The sequence below is a fragment of the Oncorhynchus gorbuscha genome, linkage group LG05, assembly GCF_021184085.1.
Source record: "Oncorhynchus gorbuscha isolate QuinsamMale2020 ecotype Even-year linkage group LG05, OgorEven_v1.0, whole genome shotgun sequence".
NCBI lineage: Eukaryota > Metazoa > Chordata > Actinopteri > Salmoniformes > Salmonidae > Oncorhynchus > Oncorhynchus gorbuscha.
This window is the reverse complement of record NC_060177.1, coordinates 31,212,533-31,231,239: the sequence shown is the minus strand read 5'-3', so window position 1 is coordinate 31,231,239 and position 18,707 is coordinate 31,212,533. Positions and strand designations below refer to the sequence as shown.

General features: G+C 46.3%; 1 protein-coding gene across 6 annotated transcripts in view; it reads right to left on the bottom strand.

Annotated features, from left to right (window-relative positions):
* mtss1lb (MTSS I-BAR domain containing 2b) overlaps window positions 1-18,707 on the bottom strand; it is a 74,765-nt gene that overhangs the window by 7,785 nt on the left and 48,273 nt on the right. For 2 of the 6 annotated variants that reach the window (XM_046349611.1, XM_046349615.1), the window contains exons 4-12: window positions 10,588-10,672; window positions 8,833-8,924; window positions 8,407-8,481; window positions 7,455-7,463; window positions 6,443-6,600; window positions 5,864-5,971; window positions 5,359-5,456; window positions 525-744; window positions 63-137 (exon numbers count right to left, since the gene is read on the bottom strand). In XM_046349611.1, the coding sequence (XP_046205567.1) occupies window positions 63-137; window positions 525-744; window positions 5,359-5,456; window positions 5,864-5,971; window positions 6,443-6,600; window positions 7,455-7,463; window positions 8,407-8,481; window positions 8,833-8,924; window positions 10,588-10,672 (920 nt within the window). The remainder of the gene's footprint in view (window positions 1-62; window positions 138-524; window positions 745-5,358; window positions 5,457-5,863; window positions 5,972-6,442; window positions 6,601-7,454; window positions 7,464-8,406; window positions 8,482-8,832; window positions 8,925-10,587; window positions 10,673-18,707) is intronic. The other 4 variants (XM_046349614.1, XM_046349617.1, XM_046349613.1 and 1 more) reach the window with 3 other exon arrangements.

Sequence of the window (18,707 nt, the reverse complement as noted above, 5' to 3'; positions counted from 1 at the left end):
GAATGAAAGAAACGGGAGATCCACACATTGGGACAGGAGAGCGAGGGAGCCGTTGTACTTACCGTTGTGGGAGAGCTGCACTCACTGACTGACTGGCAGGTCTCGGATGCCTCGGAGGATGCGGAGCTTGATGACTTCTGCAGAAAGGTAGAGAGGTCAAGAAGGAGAATGAGTGCAAAACCAAGAGACGTCGGGCAGAAGAGTGGAGGAAATAAAACCAAGGAGGGGGCGGAGCTACGTGTCAGCACTGCAGCGGCGGCAGTCACACCATACATATCCGCGGCGGCAGTCACACCATACATATCCGCGGCGGCAGTCACACCATACATATCCGCGGAGGCAGTCACACCATACATATCCGCGGCGGCAGTCACACCATACATATCCGCGGAGGCAGTCACACCATACAGTCACACCATACATATCCGCGGCGGCAGTCACACCATACATATCCGCGGCGGCAGTCACACCATACATATCCGCGGCGGCAGTCACACCATACATATCTGTGACGGCAGTCATACCTGGCTGGTGATGTCAGAGGGCATGGGCGAGGGAGGCTTGGAGTAGACGTTGGCGTCCTGTGATATGAAGCCGGAGTCGTGGGAGGAGACGCTGCTGAGGCGGTGAGCGTTCCCTGGTGGCGGCTGGGCCAGGCTGCGGTAGCGATAGGACGAACTGGGTGAGTGAGTCTGAGAGCCTCCGGAGGAGCGAGAGGCACTACTGTGGGCGCTGTTCACACTGCTGCCGGGGGGTGGGGCCAGGGTGAGAGGGTGGTGAGGGGGCAGGGAAGAGGGTCAGACAGGGTGAAGGGAAGTGTTTAAGGTATGGGGATATCATATAAACCACATTTATGAAGTAAGAGGTGGAGAAGGTAGGAAATTGAACGATGGTGTGTAGAGATGGATATGGGGAGAGAGTGATAAAGTGAGACGGAAAGGGGAAAATAAGGGAGATTGATGGTAGTGAGGTACAGTGATGTATCGGCCAGAGGAGCAGAGCAAGCAGTGGGGAGAGTTCATATGAGAGAGACGGGTGGTTTATATGATGGGTAGAGTTCATATGAGAGAGACGGGTGGTTTATATGATGGTAGAGTTCATATGAGAGAGACGGGTGGTTTATATGATGGGTAGAGTTCATGAGAGAGACGGGTAGTTTATATGATGTGTAGTTTATATGATGGGTAGAGTTCATATGAGAGAGACGGGTAGTTTATATGATGGGTAGAGTTCATGAGAGAGACGGGTGGTTTATATGATGGGCAGAGTTCATATGAGAGAGACGGGTGGTTTATATGATGGGTAGAGTTCATGAGAGAGACGGGTGGTTTATATGATGGGCAGAGTTCATATGAGAGAGACGGGTGGTTTATATGATGGGTAGAGTTCATATGAGAGAGACGGGTGGTTTATATGATGGGTAGAGTTCATATGAGAGAGACGGGTGGTTTATATGATGGGTAGAGTTCATATGAGAGAGACGGGTGGTTTATATGATGGGTAGAGTTCATATGAGAGAGACGGGTGGTTTATATGATGGGCAGAGTTCATATGAGAGAGACGGGTGGTTTATATGATGGGTAGAGTTCATGAGAGAGACGGGTAGTTTATATGATGGGTAGAGTTCATATGAGAGAGACGGGTAGTTTATATGATGGGTAGAGTTCATGAGAGAGACGGGTGGTTTATATGATGGGCAGAGTTCATATGAGAGAGACGGGTGGTTTATATGATGGGTAGAGTTCATATGAGAGAGACGGGTGGTTTATATGATGGGTAGAGTTCATATGAGAGAGACGGGTGGTTTATATGATGGGTAGTTTATATGATGGGTAGAGTTCATATGAGAGAGACGGGTGGTTTATATGATGGGTAGAGTTCATATGAGAGAGACGGGTGGTTTATATGATGGGTAGAGTTCATATGAGAGAGACGGGTAGTTTATATGATGGGTAGAGTTCATATGAGAGAGACGGGTGGTTTATATGATGGGTAGAGTTCATATGAGAGAGACGGGTGGTTTATATGATGGGTAGAGTTCATATGAGAGAGACGGGTGGTTTATATGATGGGTAGAGTTCATATGAGAGAGACGGATGGTTTATATGATGGGTAGTTTATATGATGGGTAGAGTTCATATGAGAGAGACGGATGGTTTATATGATGGGTAGTTTATATGATGGGTAGAGTTCATATGAGAGAGACGTGTGGTTTATATGATGGGTAGTTTATATGATGGGTAGAGTTCATATGAGAGAGACGGGTGGTTTATATGATGGGTAGAGTTCATGAGAGAGACGGGTAGTTTATATGATGGGTAGTTTATATGATGGGTAGAGTTCATATGAGAGAGACGGGTGGTTTATATGATGGGTAGAGTTCATGAGAGAGACGGGTAGTTTATATGATGGGTAGTTTATATGATGGGTAGAGTTCATATGAGAGAGACGGGTGGTTTATATGATGGGTAGTTTATATGATGGGTAGAGTTCATATGAGAGAGACAGGTAGTTTATATGATGGGTAGTTTATATGATGGGTAGAGTTCATATGAGAGAGACAGGTAGTTTATATGATGGGTAGAGTTCATATGAGAGAGACGGGTAGTTTATATGATGGGTAGAGTTCATATGAGAGAGACAGGTAGTTTATATGATGGGTAGAGTTCATATGAGAGAGACGGGTGGTTTATATGATGGGTAGAGTTCATATGAGAGAGACGGGTAGTTTATATGATGGGTAGAGTTCATGAGAGAGACGGGTAGTTTATATGATGGGTAGAGTTCATATGAGAGAGACAGGTAGTTTATATGATGGGTAGAGTTCATATGAGAGAGACAGGTAGTTTATATGATGGGTAGTTTATATGATGGGTAGTTTATATGATGGTAGAGTTCATATGAGAGAGACAGGTAGTTTATATGATGGGTAGTTTATATGATGGGTAGAGTTCATATGAGAGAGACGGGTAGTTTATATGATGGGTAGAGTTCATGAGAGAGACGGGTAGTTTATATGATGGGTAGAGTTCATATGAGAGAGACGGGTAGTTTATATGATGGGTAGAGTTCATGAGAGAGACGGGTAGTTTATATGATGGGTAGTTTATATGATGGGTAGAGTTCATATGAGAGAGACGTGTGGTTTATATGATGGGTAGAGTTCATGAGAGAGACGGGTAGTTTATATGATGGGTAGTTTATATGATGGGTAGAGTTCATATGAGAGAAACGTGTGGTTTATATGATGGGTAGAGTTCATATGAGAGAGACGTGTGGTTTATATGATGGGTAGAGTTCATGAGAGAGACGTGTGGTTTATATGATGGGTAGAGTTCATGAGAGAGACGTGTGGTTTATATGATGGGCAGAGTTCATATGAGAGAGACGTGTGGTTTATAGGATGGGCAGAGTTCATATGAGAGAGACGGGTAGTTTATATGATGGGTAGAGTTCATGAGAGAGACGGGTAGTTTATATGATGGGTAGAGTTCATGAGAGAGACGGGTAGTTTATATGATGGGCAGAGTTCATATGAGAGAGACGGGTAGTTTATATGATGGGTAGTTTATATGATGGGTAGAGTTCATGAGAGAGACGGGTGGTTTATAGGATGGGCAGAGTTCATATGAGAGAGACGTGTGGTTTATATGATGGGTAGAGTTCATGAGAGAGACGGGTAGTTTATATGATGGGTAGAGTTCATATGGAGAGACAGGTAGTTTATATGATGGGTAGTTTATATGATGGGTAGTTTATATGTTCATGAGAGAGACAGGTAGTTTATATGATGGGTTTATAGGATGGGTAGAGTTCATATGAGAGAGACGGTAGTTTATATGGTTTATATGATGGGTAGAGTTCATGAGAGAGACGGGTAGTTTATATGATGGGTAGAGTTCATGAGAGAGACGGGTAGTTTATATGATGGGCAGAGTTCATATGAGAGAGACGGGTAGTTTATATGATGGGTAGAGTTCATGAGAGAGACGGGTAGTTTATATGATGGGTAGAGTTCATGAGAGAGACGTGTGGTTTATAGGATGGGCAGAGTTCATATGAGAGAGACGTGTGGTTTATATGATGGGTAGTTTATATGATGGGTAGAGTTCATGAGAGAGACGTGTGGTTTATAGGATGGGCAGAGTTCATATGAGAGAGACGTGTAGTTTATATGATGGGCAGAGTTCATATGAGAGAGACGGGTGGTTTATATGATGGTCAGAGGTTAAGATGAGGACATTTCCAAGTTGAAGTTGAAAGTAGAAAGCAGCAGCAGTGAAATAGGGGAACCCAACCAGAATAGGGGGGAAGGAAGCACAGAGCGGAGAAGCCAAACACACAGGAAGAGAGAGAGGCCGTGCAAATACAGAGGAATAGGAAGTGATCAAACCACAGGAAATAGAGAAGAGGCCAAACACACAGGAACACCAAATACAGGGAATAAGGAAGTGATCAAACCACAGGAAATAGAGAAGAGGCCAAACACACAGAACACCAAGGGTAAGTGTGAATGCGGAGTGGAGAGATTGGGAGACACACATGCAGGGATGGGGATAGACATGTTGAGGGTGGAGGAGGGGGTCAGAGGTAGAGGGTTGGGAAGGGAGGAGGAGGAGGAAACATGGAAAGACAAGTTAAGACCATGTGAGAACCAAGCATGGGTAGATTAGACACACAGGGTACAGGGCAGGGTTGCTGGCATGCCCAAAGACATGGCCTCCCAGACAGTGACACAAGCGACCCATCAGAGCACTATCGTGACAAGCCTGAGAGATACTTCTTCACAATAGAAGACACCACTTCAGACCTAATAAGTGTCCCACTTCATCACACATGGAAACAGGGATTATTTTGAAAAAAACTCTACATACTAACAAATGTTATGTGCTATTCGTTATCATCAAACAAGTCTGTTTTAAGTTGTAATTTTCATCACTAAGAGAGAAAAAAAAACTTTTTTCTTTAGTGCTTTGAATGTTGCAAGCCATATGGTGCCATCTGTGATTAAACTGAGGACAGAGGACACAGTAGGACAACAGACACATGGACCAGCAGACAGACGCTCAGTAGACCCTCATACAGACAGACGTGTGCAGCCATGCAGGGGCGCCTCTTTTACTAAGACACGACACATATCTGATCGCCACCTCTCACTGACACTTTCCCTGTCGCCTTTTATTGTCAGATACACCGCATGATCACACTCACATAGCCAACAACATATCATCCACACACCTTGGATCAAAACAAAGAACCCCCCACCCCCCACCCTTTGTTGATCAAATCAAATGAATCCAGGTCAATACAAATGTCTGTATTTCTAGTCCATGTGTCCTGTCTCCCTCTGGTTCGTACCTGCACATGCTGCTCTTCCTGGAGCCAGAACTGCTGGGGGAGGAGGGAGGGGTCTGGTAGGACCAGCTGTAGTCTGAACCCTTCAGGTCTTTGATCACCTGGGAGAGAGAGAGAGAGCGAGGACAAACCAGTCGGCACCATGTAAGTGTTATACCCCTGAAAGGCGGGAAATATGACAACGATTCACACGGACACATTAGCATTAGCTTAAGTTGTAATGCATGAGTTGGTAAACTGCATGCTTCCCCTATTGGAATTCCTAGGCATTACTAATCAAACTCTGTACAAACAGACATTTTTTATCACATTCAGATAAATGAATAGAATATTGCTTGCTGGTACACATTATGATGCTATTATTGTTATGGCACATTTCACTCTATCACACAAGCACTGTTCCACCTAGCATTTCATGACCTCTGTCTAGACAGTGGGACTGTGTGCATTATACTGAAATACTAGACTAAAAATAATACAAATATATCTTAGAAGAGAGCGTCGGCACCTGCTCGCTGGCGGGGGGCAGTTTGTGGGGATCAGTGGTGAGCACAGTGAGGTCATCAATAATGGCCTGGAGGTGAGTGATCTCTCCCAGCATGGCAATCTCTCCATTCTGATCAAAACAACGAGACTCATTTCAGTCAGTTAGTGTTATTATTTATGGCAATAGCGCTGGCCTTATGTGAATGACTACAACTGTTCAGCTTAGACTCAACACTAGAGGGCAATGTCAATACATTTTAGCTGGTGGCTTATTGGCTCCCCCCCCCAAGTTAGGTTTCAGCCCCTGACAAGTCTCCCCTCCTCCCGTTTCATCTTCACTCTGGCCCAATCCCAAATTGTCCCCTAAACACATGATAGGATTTGATTGGTATGAGCAACCTGGTAATAGCTCCATCTCACCCTCTGATAGGCTCCATGGAAGTTTTACCATATTGCTTGCACCAATCAAAACCTCTCAGATCTCCACAAGTGCATAAAGCGTAGGGATGACGGGACGATTAGGGATTGGTCCTATGTCTCACCCCAGCTCCCTGGTGTTTCCCTCCCCATACAGCCCCTGCCTCCCCTCCTCCAGTCTTACCACTACAGGCTGCAGGAAGCCGATGAAGGTGCAGAAGCGTCCCCTCTCCTCCACCAGAGCGCGGCGCACCGCCTGCTTCTCTGTCTCCTCCATCAGCAGGTACATGTCATTCACATCATGCATGGCACTATCCAGCTGGGGCTGCAGGTCCCCTCGGCCTGGGAAGCCAGGAGGAAGAGCACAGGGGACAGGGTGACAGGAACAAGGAGCAGGGAAAGGGAAACAGAGGGCAGGGACATAGTATACAGGGAGTGGTGGGGATTGGGAATGGAGAGAGAATGCAGGGAGCGGGACGAGGAAGAGGATGGTAGAAGGACAAAAGCAGGAGAAGAGGGTAACAGAGGTCACAAGGGAAAACACAAGTGTGACACACAAGAGAGAGGAGAAGGAGAGAAAGAAAAGATTAGAAAATGTGTGGTGTGTCTGGGCTTGAAGGGACAAAATGTCGCCCCTCCCCTCCTCCCTTCTCGGTCCCCCAAGCCAATAACAGACACCATGGACACAGGACAGAATGATCTACAAATACTACACTGGCACAGCATCTACATGAGATAAACCAAATAATGGAGAAAAAAAAATGAACAAATGAAAGTGTCTTCAAAATGTCTTGTAATGTTAAGTCATGCAGCAGGGAGTAGTGTCAGAGATGCCCATGGTAGAGAAGCAAGGAGGGGGAGGGAGGGGGGGTCTTAAGTCAACAGCAACCAGTGCTGTGAGCAGAAAGCAGAAAGAACTTTAGAACAACAAGTCATGCAGGAGTCACAAATGTCACAGGGCAGCTTTCCAGAGGGCTCAGAAAGAAGACGTTTAATGGTTGCAGCTAGCGGGCAAAACTACCTGAAGATGAGTGTATCAGGCCAAATGCATTATAGTGATGTAAATCACGTAGCCATTTACTGTCTCCCAATAGTCCTTTTTTTTGGTCATGGGAAGCCCCTCTACACAAAATACATGTAAAGAAGAAGCTGTAGCATTGCATAGCAGTGTTGTGGGACGAGAACCACATACTTACCCTGGATTTCTACAGAACGGAAATCAACCACAGACAGAGAGGGAGAAAGGAGGGGAGAGAAAAAGGAGGAAGGGACAACAAAGATGGTTGAGAGGAGGAATTTGGGGGACATATAGAGGGTCAGAGGGGTGACAGGGGTAAAGGAGAGAGAGCAGAGATCGTTGAGCTCATCGTTAGGGTTAGTACAAGGAAGCCATCACAGCTCAGTTCACAGCCAAAGTGCGCACGGTTAGAGCAAAAACACAGTTGCAGCCAAATCAACACCAATTCGACCCAAACATCAATGTCCACCGGTTTTCAGATTAAATACACCTCAGTTCATCATTTTAGATTCTTGCATCTGCCTGGCAACTGTCTAGAAACAGCCTTAAATAGACAACAGTATTTATTGGCTGCTGGATCAGAGTGAACTGTTTTATCGCGAATGAGGGAAGGCCTGTCATTATCATCCTGACCACCAGGGGAGAGTGTTGCTCTATAACCTCAGTCTTCACTAACATGGACTGGAGCTATGTTCTCCCTCCCTCACTGCGGCTTCCCTCATTTCACCCCTTCTCTGTAGTGATTTGAGGAGATGGTCCTTTTAAAGACCAAACTGTAATCGTCAACAATCTGCAAACACACGTCAGCTATGTCAAACGCTTAAAAAGAAAAAACACAAAAAAACACTGAGATAGTCAGAATGCCTTGGCAAAGGATCTCACCTTGAGAATTTGACCTTGACATTTTCAGCACTACTTCTAGTACTACCGTAATGTCATGCTGAAGGAAAGCCACAGCTGAGACCGTTACGTAACAGAGAATGCCTGGGTTAACCTATAGTTATCGAGCCCAAACAAAATGCACAACCTGCTGTGATAGAGCGCTGGATCGCCTGACAGGGCAGTTTGGAGTGTTCAGCCATGCTAGCTGTCAGTCGGAGAGAGAGAGAGAGAGAAGAGGAGCAGCCTACCTTTCCGGACCTTCTTCTGCAGTTTCATGGTGTCTGAGGACTTCTTCTTGATCTCATGACGAGATCTCTTGTACTCTGGAGGAGAGAGAGGGGACAGAACGTCATCCACTTTGGACAGCGGAGACAGAGGGGAATTTGATTGGACAGAGGTACCCTGCCTGTGTCCCACCTCCATCATGATGTTTTCATCATGGCCACCTAGTCATCCCCCCTCATTCCTACTTGCCATACATCACTCCTCACCTCTCCACCATGCTCGCTGATGTGCAGTGAGCGCTCTGGCACAAGAACGGTTGCCATGCATCACCCAGGTTGGGTGTCACACATTTGGTGGTGGATGAAGCGAGTTTCACCCCTTACTATTATGTAAAGCGCTTTGAGTAGAAAGGCACCATATGAATCCAATCCAATAATATTATTATTCACCTTTGGCATGGTCCTTGTCCAGCTGGTTGGCGGTCTTCTTCCAATCCTCAATCCTGTCCTGGAGAGGAGTGATCAAGCTCTCCATCAGAGCACTGGGAGGACAGAGGGAAAGAGAAAGCGCGAGGTACAACGGGTGTGTTAATTAACGGTTATAATAACGATTTACTTGGATTATTATTTGGGGGGGGGGGGTATTTCTTTTTACCCACTTTTTCTCCTCAATTTCGTGATATCCAATTTACGATCTTGTCTCATCGCTGCAGCTCCCTAACGGGCTCGGGATGAGGCGAAGGTAGAGTCACTGCCTTAGACCGCTGCGCCACTCGGGAGGCTATAATGATTTTCTTAACCATCTAAAATGTAACAATGTGGCTTCGTCTGGCACACGTCACATGGAACACGTGGACAAAATGAGTCTTTGCCGTGATGAATTCTAAAAATGATATGTTTTTCTTATGAAACCATGGAAAATATACGCTCTAAGGTATGAGATCTTTAGAAAGGGAAAGCGGTTATATAAATTCTCCTTCGTGGCTCGTCCCACTTCACTATTTCTGGTATGTGACACATCTGCACACCCCCATCACTCCAGGATGAGCTGGGAGTCCCATGGTGGAGTGTGGAAACGGCAGTCTCCCAGGTCGACCAATCACAGACTGACAGCACAGTGCTGATGTGGACTCCAGCCCTGTTTATAGTGTGGCGCAAAGTAGACGGGTTAGGAGACCGGTGTTGATGTGCCACCACAGGGTCAGAAAACGTTTGCTCCCAGAAATGCTTTGTTAGGAATGTAAACACCCTCCACCGAGACACCACCATCCTCATCACCACAGACACCACCATGTTGTTAATAGCTTCTGATTTGGAAAATAAATCATTCGAGACTGCAGACATAATATAATGGATTCCTTTCTTTGAGATTTACTGTGTGGTCTAGAACAGAGCGGGCTGCTTGCTGCTCGTGGTTCCATTCATTTAGCCTACGTGTCCGAGAGAAGAGTCTACAGACGTCCTATAATGAGGTGCTTGGGATTTGGGGAGAGGGGATGGAGGGAGGAAGATGGAGGATGGGGAGATTTCTCCTCCCTCCGTCTCCTGTCTGCATCACACATTTTAGGGAGAGAGGGTTCCAGTCTAGATAGTGTGTAGAATAACCAGTCTGAGGTGATCTTGTGTCTAAATCACACACGCACAAGTGTTCTGCACTGCTATTTCCACATTACCACAGACCCGACCCAAACACTGGGATAGATTTACATGGAAAACCCATGACCGGTAGCTCACTCAGTGGAGGATGACACGTGTGAATTCCCTCTCCCACCGTGAAGAGAGTCTTGGCGGCAGGTAACCTAGCGGTAAAGAGTGTTGCGCCAGTCGTCAAAAGGTTGTTGATTCGAATCACAGAGCCGACGAGGTGAAAAATCTGCCGATGTGCCCTTGAGCAAGGCACAACCCTAATTGCTCCTGTAAGTCTCTCTGGATAAGAGTGTCTGCCACATAAATGTACATTTAGACCTGCCACCTATTCGCATTTCCATACGGTTGTAGCTTCTGAACCAAAAACAAAGAGTCAGTTTTGTTTGAACATGGATGGGATGACAGCTACTACTCATTATTGTTGGCTACCATCGTCAAAGATACGGTTTACACAGAGCAGTGACTGACAGTTCACAGGACCAATCCCCACCAACGGAGTGACAGCAGGGACAGAGCCAGGCCTATAGGAGGATGCCTGTGTAAGAGGGAGGGACTTACTTGGTGAAATGGCGCAGTTTGGCCTCGATGCTGCGATGCCGCATGCACATCCTGGTAAGAGCTGATCCAATGTCTCTGGTGGCGCCTGAAAGAGATCACAACGCAGAGGAGGTTAGGGAAACCCTCGGGGGGAAACGGTCAGTCAGCGTAATGTATCCTGCAGACCGGCAAGCCAGACAGACCACCAAACAGACTGCCCACTGAGGTGTGTTTAATATTCACTCCTGCCCTAGTCCAAGTAAAGATATCAAGGACAGAGGCCTACGCAGTGTGTGTGTGAGAGTGAGACTGAGTGAGTAACCTGGAGGTAATATACACACTCCTGCCCTAGTCCAAGTAAAGATATCAAGGACAGAGGCCTACGCAGTGTGTGTGTGAGAGTGAGACTGAGTGAGTAACCTGGAGGTAATATACACACTCCTGCCCTAGTCCAAGTAAAGATATCAAGGACAGAGGCCTACGCAGTGTGTGTGTGAGAGTGAGACTGAGTGAGTAACCTGGAACTCGGATAAACATCAGGCTATTTTTAGCCGAGGAAGAACATTTGGAAAAAGCTGATCGCGGACTCTGAGCGGGCCACTTCACTTGCTTCCAAAGACGCGGAGCCAAGCAACCACCGGTATTACTGGCTTAGAAAGAGCCTCAGAGTATACACTCCAGTGAAGAAACAAGCACTCCAATTCAAATCTAATTTTACTTGTCACATGCGTTGTAAACAACAAGGTGTAGACCAACAGTGAAATGCTGACTTAAACGGGTCTTTTTTCCAACAACGCAGAATTAAAAGACAACAGAAATTGAAATCGTGACACGAAGAATAAATAGAAAGTGAATAACGAATAAAAATAACATGGCTATATACAGGGAGTACCCGTACCGAGTCGATGTGCAGAGGTACAAGGTGATTGAGGTAGCTATGTACATACTGTAGGGGTAAAGTGACTAGGCAATATGATAGATAATATGCGAGTAGGAAGAGTCACATCTGGAGTTCTAGTATCTAATACATGCAATCTCTTAGTCTGATAGCCTCTAACATCAGGGTTAAATCTCACCAGTGCTGACAGAGGTATGGCTCTAGAGAGCTGAACCCAGATTTCACCCAGATTTCTTGACAGCGTACAAGGGGTTTAGCTCCGACGGGATTTAACCCTCTACTCCCTAATCCTGGTGCTCAGGGGTTATCTGGTCAAACCCCACCCTATCCACACCCCTCCCTCTCCCTATACCCAGGGTTGGCTCGGACTACACCCCTGTCCCTACACGTGCCCCAGTGGGAGGGAGAGGGGTTGCCCCAACTCCGTCTGATTACTCCTGTTGGACAAGCAGACTCTTCAACCTCAGATTAAGTGCAGCGAAGCCAGCTCCTTCACCTAAGTCATATCATCATATTAGTCCTCCCCGTCTCCCAGTCGCTCATTGACACTGTGTGTGTACACACCATGGGAGTGACCTAGAGTGAGAGACAGCAGGATCCTATCTGAGTCAATCCGAGCATCCTGCCCCCTGGTCCACCCCATTCCCATCGGTACAGCCATCACCCATCTGGGGCTCCTGTGACCTTGGCCTCACCTTGGTGAAGTCATAACTATAAGACTGGTGAGAGAGATGGACTCCTAGTATTCAAATGTATACACATTGATTACATACAGAGAGGGACAAATGAGAAGGGGGGGGAAACTTGTTCATTTGTGAAAGTAATTTTTGCCAAATGACGTCTAGAGATGAACCAAACTAAGGACTTATTAACAATGCCGGTAAAGCCATCTGCCTTCTGTACTGCTGGGCCCTCCTTCACTTGGATGCCTAAAGTCAAATCAGTGATTACTGCAGAGAGACAGAGAGAGACTAAAAGGCCAGTCTCCGTGAACACGCACTGTTAAAATACAGAGAATGTCTATTCATAATTAGAAACTGGTGGTTTAAGTCACAAATTCTGATTGGCTGGCAGCTGTTGTATACCACGGGTATGACAAAACAATTATTTTTACTGCTCTAATTACGTTGCTGACCAGTTTATAATAGCAATAAGGCATCTTGGGGGTTCGTGGTATATGGTCAATTTACCACACCCCCTCGAGCCGTAGTGCTTAATTACCCAGCAACCATGTATTAATCCAGCCCAGGGCAATGCCCCCTAACCCCTACACCGTCCTCCCACACACACCCCCATACGGAAGGAGTGGTGGCATTTTCTAACCCCAATATGAAATAGTGCCTAATGTCATGCCAATAAAGCACCTTGAAATTGAAAGTTAAAGTTGAGAGAGCGCAGGAGAGTGAAACAGAGTGGGAGAGAGAGGTTGATACCTAGTGACAAAAAGAGAAAGGAGAGAAAGCGAGAGAAAGAGGCAGTGCTGAGAGGGATCTCCGCACACATTCTAAAGAGCTAACTGCTGGGGAAAGAATGTAACAGCCTGTGTGTGTTTGTTTGTTTTCCCTCCTTTTAATATATTCTCTTCCGGTTTTATATTCTTATGAACTTCCTCTCTCTCTCACTCTCATAACAACATCCACAAGAGATCAACAAGATGAGGGAGAAAAAGAGGCTCACATCTGGGAAACAAATTAGGCCAGCGTGTGTCTAGCTCTGCGTGTAGCTAGGTGTCTAGCTATGTGTGTGTAGCTAGGTGTCTAGCTCTGCGTGTAGCTAGGTGTCTAGCTCTGCGTGTAGCTAGGTGTCTAGCTCTGCGTGTAGCTAGGTGTCTAGCTCTGCGTGTAGCTAGGTGTCTAGCTCTGCGTGTAGCTAGGTGTCTAGCTCTGCGTGTAGCTAGGTGTCTAGCTCTGCGTGTAGCTAGGTGTCTAGCTCTGCGTGTAGCTAGGTGTCTAGCTAGGTATGTGCAGCTGTGTGTGTGTATGTGCAGCTGTGTGTGTGTATGTGCAGCTGTGTGTGTGTGTGCAGCTGTGTGTGTGCAGCTGTGTGTGTGTATGTGCAGCTGTGTGTGTGTGTGTGTGTGTGTGTGTGTGTGTGTGTGTGTGTGTGTGTGTGTGTGTGTGTGTGTGTGTGTGTGTGTGTGTGTGTTTTGATCTACTGCTCTCCAACCAGTGAATTCATCAGGGCATTAATAGAGCATTAATAGAGCTCCATAAATATGCAGTGCAGACTGGCTTGGCTTCCTCCTCTCTCCCAAAATGTGCTTCACCTTAACTTATCCCCATGGTAAGAGTATGAGACCTGAGATATGTGTGTTAGTGTTTTGGACTGGCAGTGGTGTATTATATGAGATGGTGTGTGGTATGTTGTTTAGGCTGGTTGCATACTGCAGTATTTTACAGGGAGCTGTGAATATGGGGTATGTCTGTCTGTGTGTCTGTCTGTGTTTGTTGAGGCAGTGGGTTGGGCAGAGACTAGCAACAGTGTCTGGGTTGGTTTTCTGCTTCTGCGGTCGGCACACGTGCCTTATCTCCAGGAAATACACTTGAGGAGATCTGGGAAACCCCTAGCAGCTGTCCCACAGAACAGATGAAAAGACCGGGTCAGGAATCGGGATGTACGATTAGCAACCAGGATTGCACGTTCACACACTTCCCTACTGCTACGGAGAACACATGGCTGGAGGTCTGATGTCTCGGTGTGGTACACACACACACACACACACACACACACACACACACACACACACACACACACACACACACACACACACACACACACACACACACACACACACACACACACACACACACACACACACACACACACACACACACACACAGTGGGGCAAAAAAGTATTTAGTCAGCCACCAATTGTGCAAGTTCTCCCACTTAAAAAGATGAGGCCTGTAATTTTCATTATAGGTACACTTAAACTATGACAGACAAAATGACAAAATGAGAAAAAAGTCCAGAAAATCACATTCTAGGATTTTTTATGAATTTATGTGCAAATTATGGTGGAAAATAAGTATTTGGTCACCTACAAACAAGCAAGATTTCTGGCTCTCACAGACCTGTAACTTCTTCTTTAAGAGGCTCCTCTGTCCTCCACTCATTACCTGTATTTAATGGCACCTGTTTGAACTTGTTATCAGTATAAAAGACACCTGTCCACAACCTCAAACAGTCACACTCCAAACTCCACAATGGCCAAGACCAAAGAGCTGTCAAAGGACACCAGAAACAAAATTGTAGACCTGCACCAGGCTGGGAAGACTGAATCTGTAATAGGTAAGCAGCTTGGTTTGAAGAAAATCACCTGTGGGAGCAATTATTAGGAAATGGAAGACATACAAGACCACTGATAATCTCCCTCAATCTGGGGCTCCACGCAAGATCTCACCCCGTGGGGTCAAAATGATCACAAGTACGGTGAGCAAAAATCCCAGAGCCACAAGGGGGAACCTAGTGAATACCCTGCAGAGAGCTGGGACCAAAGTAACAAAGCCTACCATCAGTAACACACTACGCCGCCAGGGACTCAAATCCTGCAGTGCCAGACGTGTCCCCCTGCTTAAGCCAGTACATGTCCAGGCCCGTCTGAAGTTTGCTAATGAGCATTTGGATGATCCAGAAGAAGATTGGGAGAATGTCATATGGTCAGATGAAACCAAAATATAACTTTTTGGTAGAAACTCAACTCATCGTGTTTGAAGGACAAAGAATGCTGAGTTGCATCCAAAGAACACCATACCTACTGTGAAGCATGGGGGTGGAAACATCATGCTTTGGGGCTGTTTTCTGCAAAGGGACCAGTACGACTGATCCGTGTAAAGGAAAGAATGAATGGGGCCATGTATCGTGAGATTTTGAGTGAAAACCTCCTTCCATCAGCAAGGGCATTGAAGATGAAACGTGACTGGGTCTTTCAGCATGACAATGATCCCAAACACACCGCCCGGGCAACAAAGGAGTGGCTTCGTAAGAAGCATTTCAAGGTCCTGGAGTGGCCTAGCCAGTCTCCAGATCTCAACCCCATAGAACATTTTTGGTAGGAGTTGAAAGTCTGTGTTGCCCAGCAACAGCCCCAAAACATCACTGCTCTAGAAGAGATCTGCATGGAGGAATGGGCCAAAATACCAGCAACAGTGTGTGAAAACCTTGTGAAGACTTACAGAAAATGTTTGACCTTTGTCATATCCAACAAAGGGTATATAACAAAGTATTGAGATAAATTTTTGTTATTGACCAAATACTTATTTTCCACCATAATTTGCAAATAAATTCATTAAAAAAACCTACAATGTGATTTTCTGGATTTCTTTCCCTCATTTTGTCTGTCATAGATGAAGTGTACCGTTAATGAAAATTACAGGCCTCTCTGATCTTTTAAAGTGGGAGAACTTGCACAATTGGTGGCTGACTAAATAATTTTTTGCCCCACTGTATATATAGAAAGGTGACGAATGTGAGTAAAATTAAGCATGTTTAATCTGCCAGTCTGTGATGGACCCCCCCCCCCCACCCCCACAGTATTTGTACAGCATGGGCAGCCAATAGCTCAGTCACTATAACTTGTTTAGCTATAGGTCAACCCCTAATAGAGACATCTAGTGAACTAATCCTGAAAGGAACTCCTCTCCTCTGTGTAGTCTGCTGTCATCCCCATCTGCTCCTAACCCCAGCACAGCCAGCCTGTGTTTACTGTTAGCCTCCCTGCCTGTAACCCTCCTCCCTGCAACGCTCCCCTCCCGCAGTGAACCCACAGGGAGCCAGCACATATTGATTTTTCCCATGACATTTAGTCAACCAACACCATGGTGAGGGAACAGGCTGATATGAGAGAGAAAGGTGGAGGGAGAGAAGGAGACAGCAAGGAGTGGGTGCATTGGGTGGGTGTGAGAGGGAGTGTGGAGAGAGAGGAAGGCAGAAGGAAAGAGCGATAGAGCAGGGCGACGGAGAACGACAGGCAGGAACAGAGTGGCATTCGTGTTCCCTCCATCTCTCCCCCCCCCCAACTGATTTCCTCAACCACACATCCTGTCAGGCTACAGACACCTACAGACACCTTTAGGTTGCTAATACAATTCAGCATGACAGTCTACAGTCGTGGCCCAAAGTTTTGAGAATGACACAAATATACATTTTCACAAAGTCTGCTGCCTCACTTTGTATGATGGCAATTTGCATATACTCCAGAATGTTATGAAGAGTGATCAGATGAAATGCAATTAATTGCAAGGTCCCTCTTTGCCATGCAAATTAACTGAACCCCCCCCCCCCCAAAAAAAAAAAAAGATTCCACTGCACTTCAGCCTTGCCACAAAAGAACCAGCTGACATCATGTCAGTGATTCTCTCGTTAACACAGGTGTGAGTGTTGACGGGGACAAGGCTGGAGATCACTCTGTTATGCTGATTGAGTTCGAATAACAGACTGGAAGCTTCAAAAGGAGGGTGGTGCTTGGAATAATTGTTCTTCCTCTGTCAATCACAGTTACCTGCAAGGAAACACAGTCATCATTGCTTTGCACATAAAGGGCTTACTGACAGCAAGGATATTGCTGTCAGTGAGATTGCACCTAAATCAACCATTAATTGGATCATCAAGAACTTCAAGGAGAGCGGTTCAATTGTTGTGAAGAAGGCTTCAGGGTGCTCAAGAAAGTCCAGCAAGCGCCAGGACCGTCTCCTAAAGTTGATTCAGCTGCGGGATCGGGCCACCACCAGTACAGAGCTTGCTCAGGAATGGCAGCAGGCAGGTGTGAGTGCATCTGCACGCACAGTGAGGCGAAGACTTTTGGAGGATGGCCTGGTGTCAAGAAAGACAGCAAAGAAGCCACTTCTCTCCAGGAAAAACATCAGGGACAGACTGATATTCTGCAAAAGGTACAGGGATTGGACTGCTGAGGACTGGGGTAAAGTCATTTTCTCTGATGAATACCCTTTCCGATTGTTTGGGGCATCCGGAAAAAAGCTTGTCCAGAGAAGACAAGGTGAGCGCTACCATCAGTCCTGTGTCATGCCAACAGTAAAGCATCCTGAGACCATTCATGTGTGGGGTTGCTTCTCAGCCAAGGGAGTGGGCTCACTCACAATTTTGCCTAAGAACACAGCCATGAATAAAGAATGAGAGCAACTTCTCCCAACCATTGGTTACATAATTATACTTCAGTATTCCATAGTAACATCTGACAAAAATATCTAAAGACACCGAAGCAGCAAACTTTGTGGAAATTAATATTTGTGTCATTCTCAAAACTTTTGGCCACGACTGTACTACACGTCTCGCTCTCCTCCCCTCCCTCGGTGAGGCTATCGAATGGTAGAAGTTGAGGATGGGACTTCTTTTCTTCTTTCCTGATTTATCAAAGAGGGAACGTCGGGGTCATGACAGCCTGGAGTATTTCCTTGCAGATGAGAGAGGATAAGCCAAGTCTCCACCGAGAGGGAGTGGCCACTGTTCAAACACACACAGTGGTGCTAACAGCTAACATCCACACGCCCCTGCAGACTCTGACCTGTGGAATCAACACTCGGGCCTAAACAAACAGCAATAGGACTCAACGGGATTCAATACCACACCGAGACATCAGACCTCCAGCCACGTGTTCTCCGTAGCAGTAGGGAAGTGTGTGAACGTGCAATCCCGGTTGCTAATCGTACATCCCGATTCCTGACCCGGTCTTTTCATCTGTTCTGTGGGACAGCTGCTAGGGGTTTCCCAGATCTCCTCAAGTGTATTTCCTGGAGATAAGGCACGTGTGCCGACCGCAGAAGCAGAAAACCAACCCAGACACTGTTGCTAGTCTCTGCCCAACCCACTGCCTCAACAAACACAGACAGACACACAAACAGACATACCCCATATTCACAGCTCCCTGTAAAATACTGCAGTATGCAACCAGCCTAAACAACATACCACACACCATCTCATATAATACACCACTGCCAGTCCAAAACACTAACACACATATCTCAGGTCTCATACTCTTACCATGGGGATAAGTTAAGGTGAAGCACGTTTTGGGAGAGAGGAGGAAGCCAAGCCAGTCTGCACTGCATATTTATGGAGCTCTATTAATGCCCTGATGAATTCACTGGTTGGAGAGCAGTAGATCAAAACACACACACACACACACACACACACACACACACACACACACACACACACACACACACACACACACACACACACACACACACACACACACACACACACACACTACTTTTCATCTTTGGAT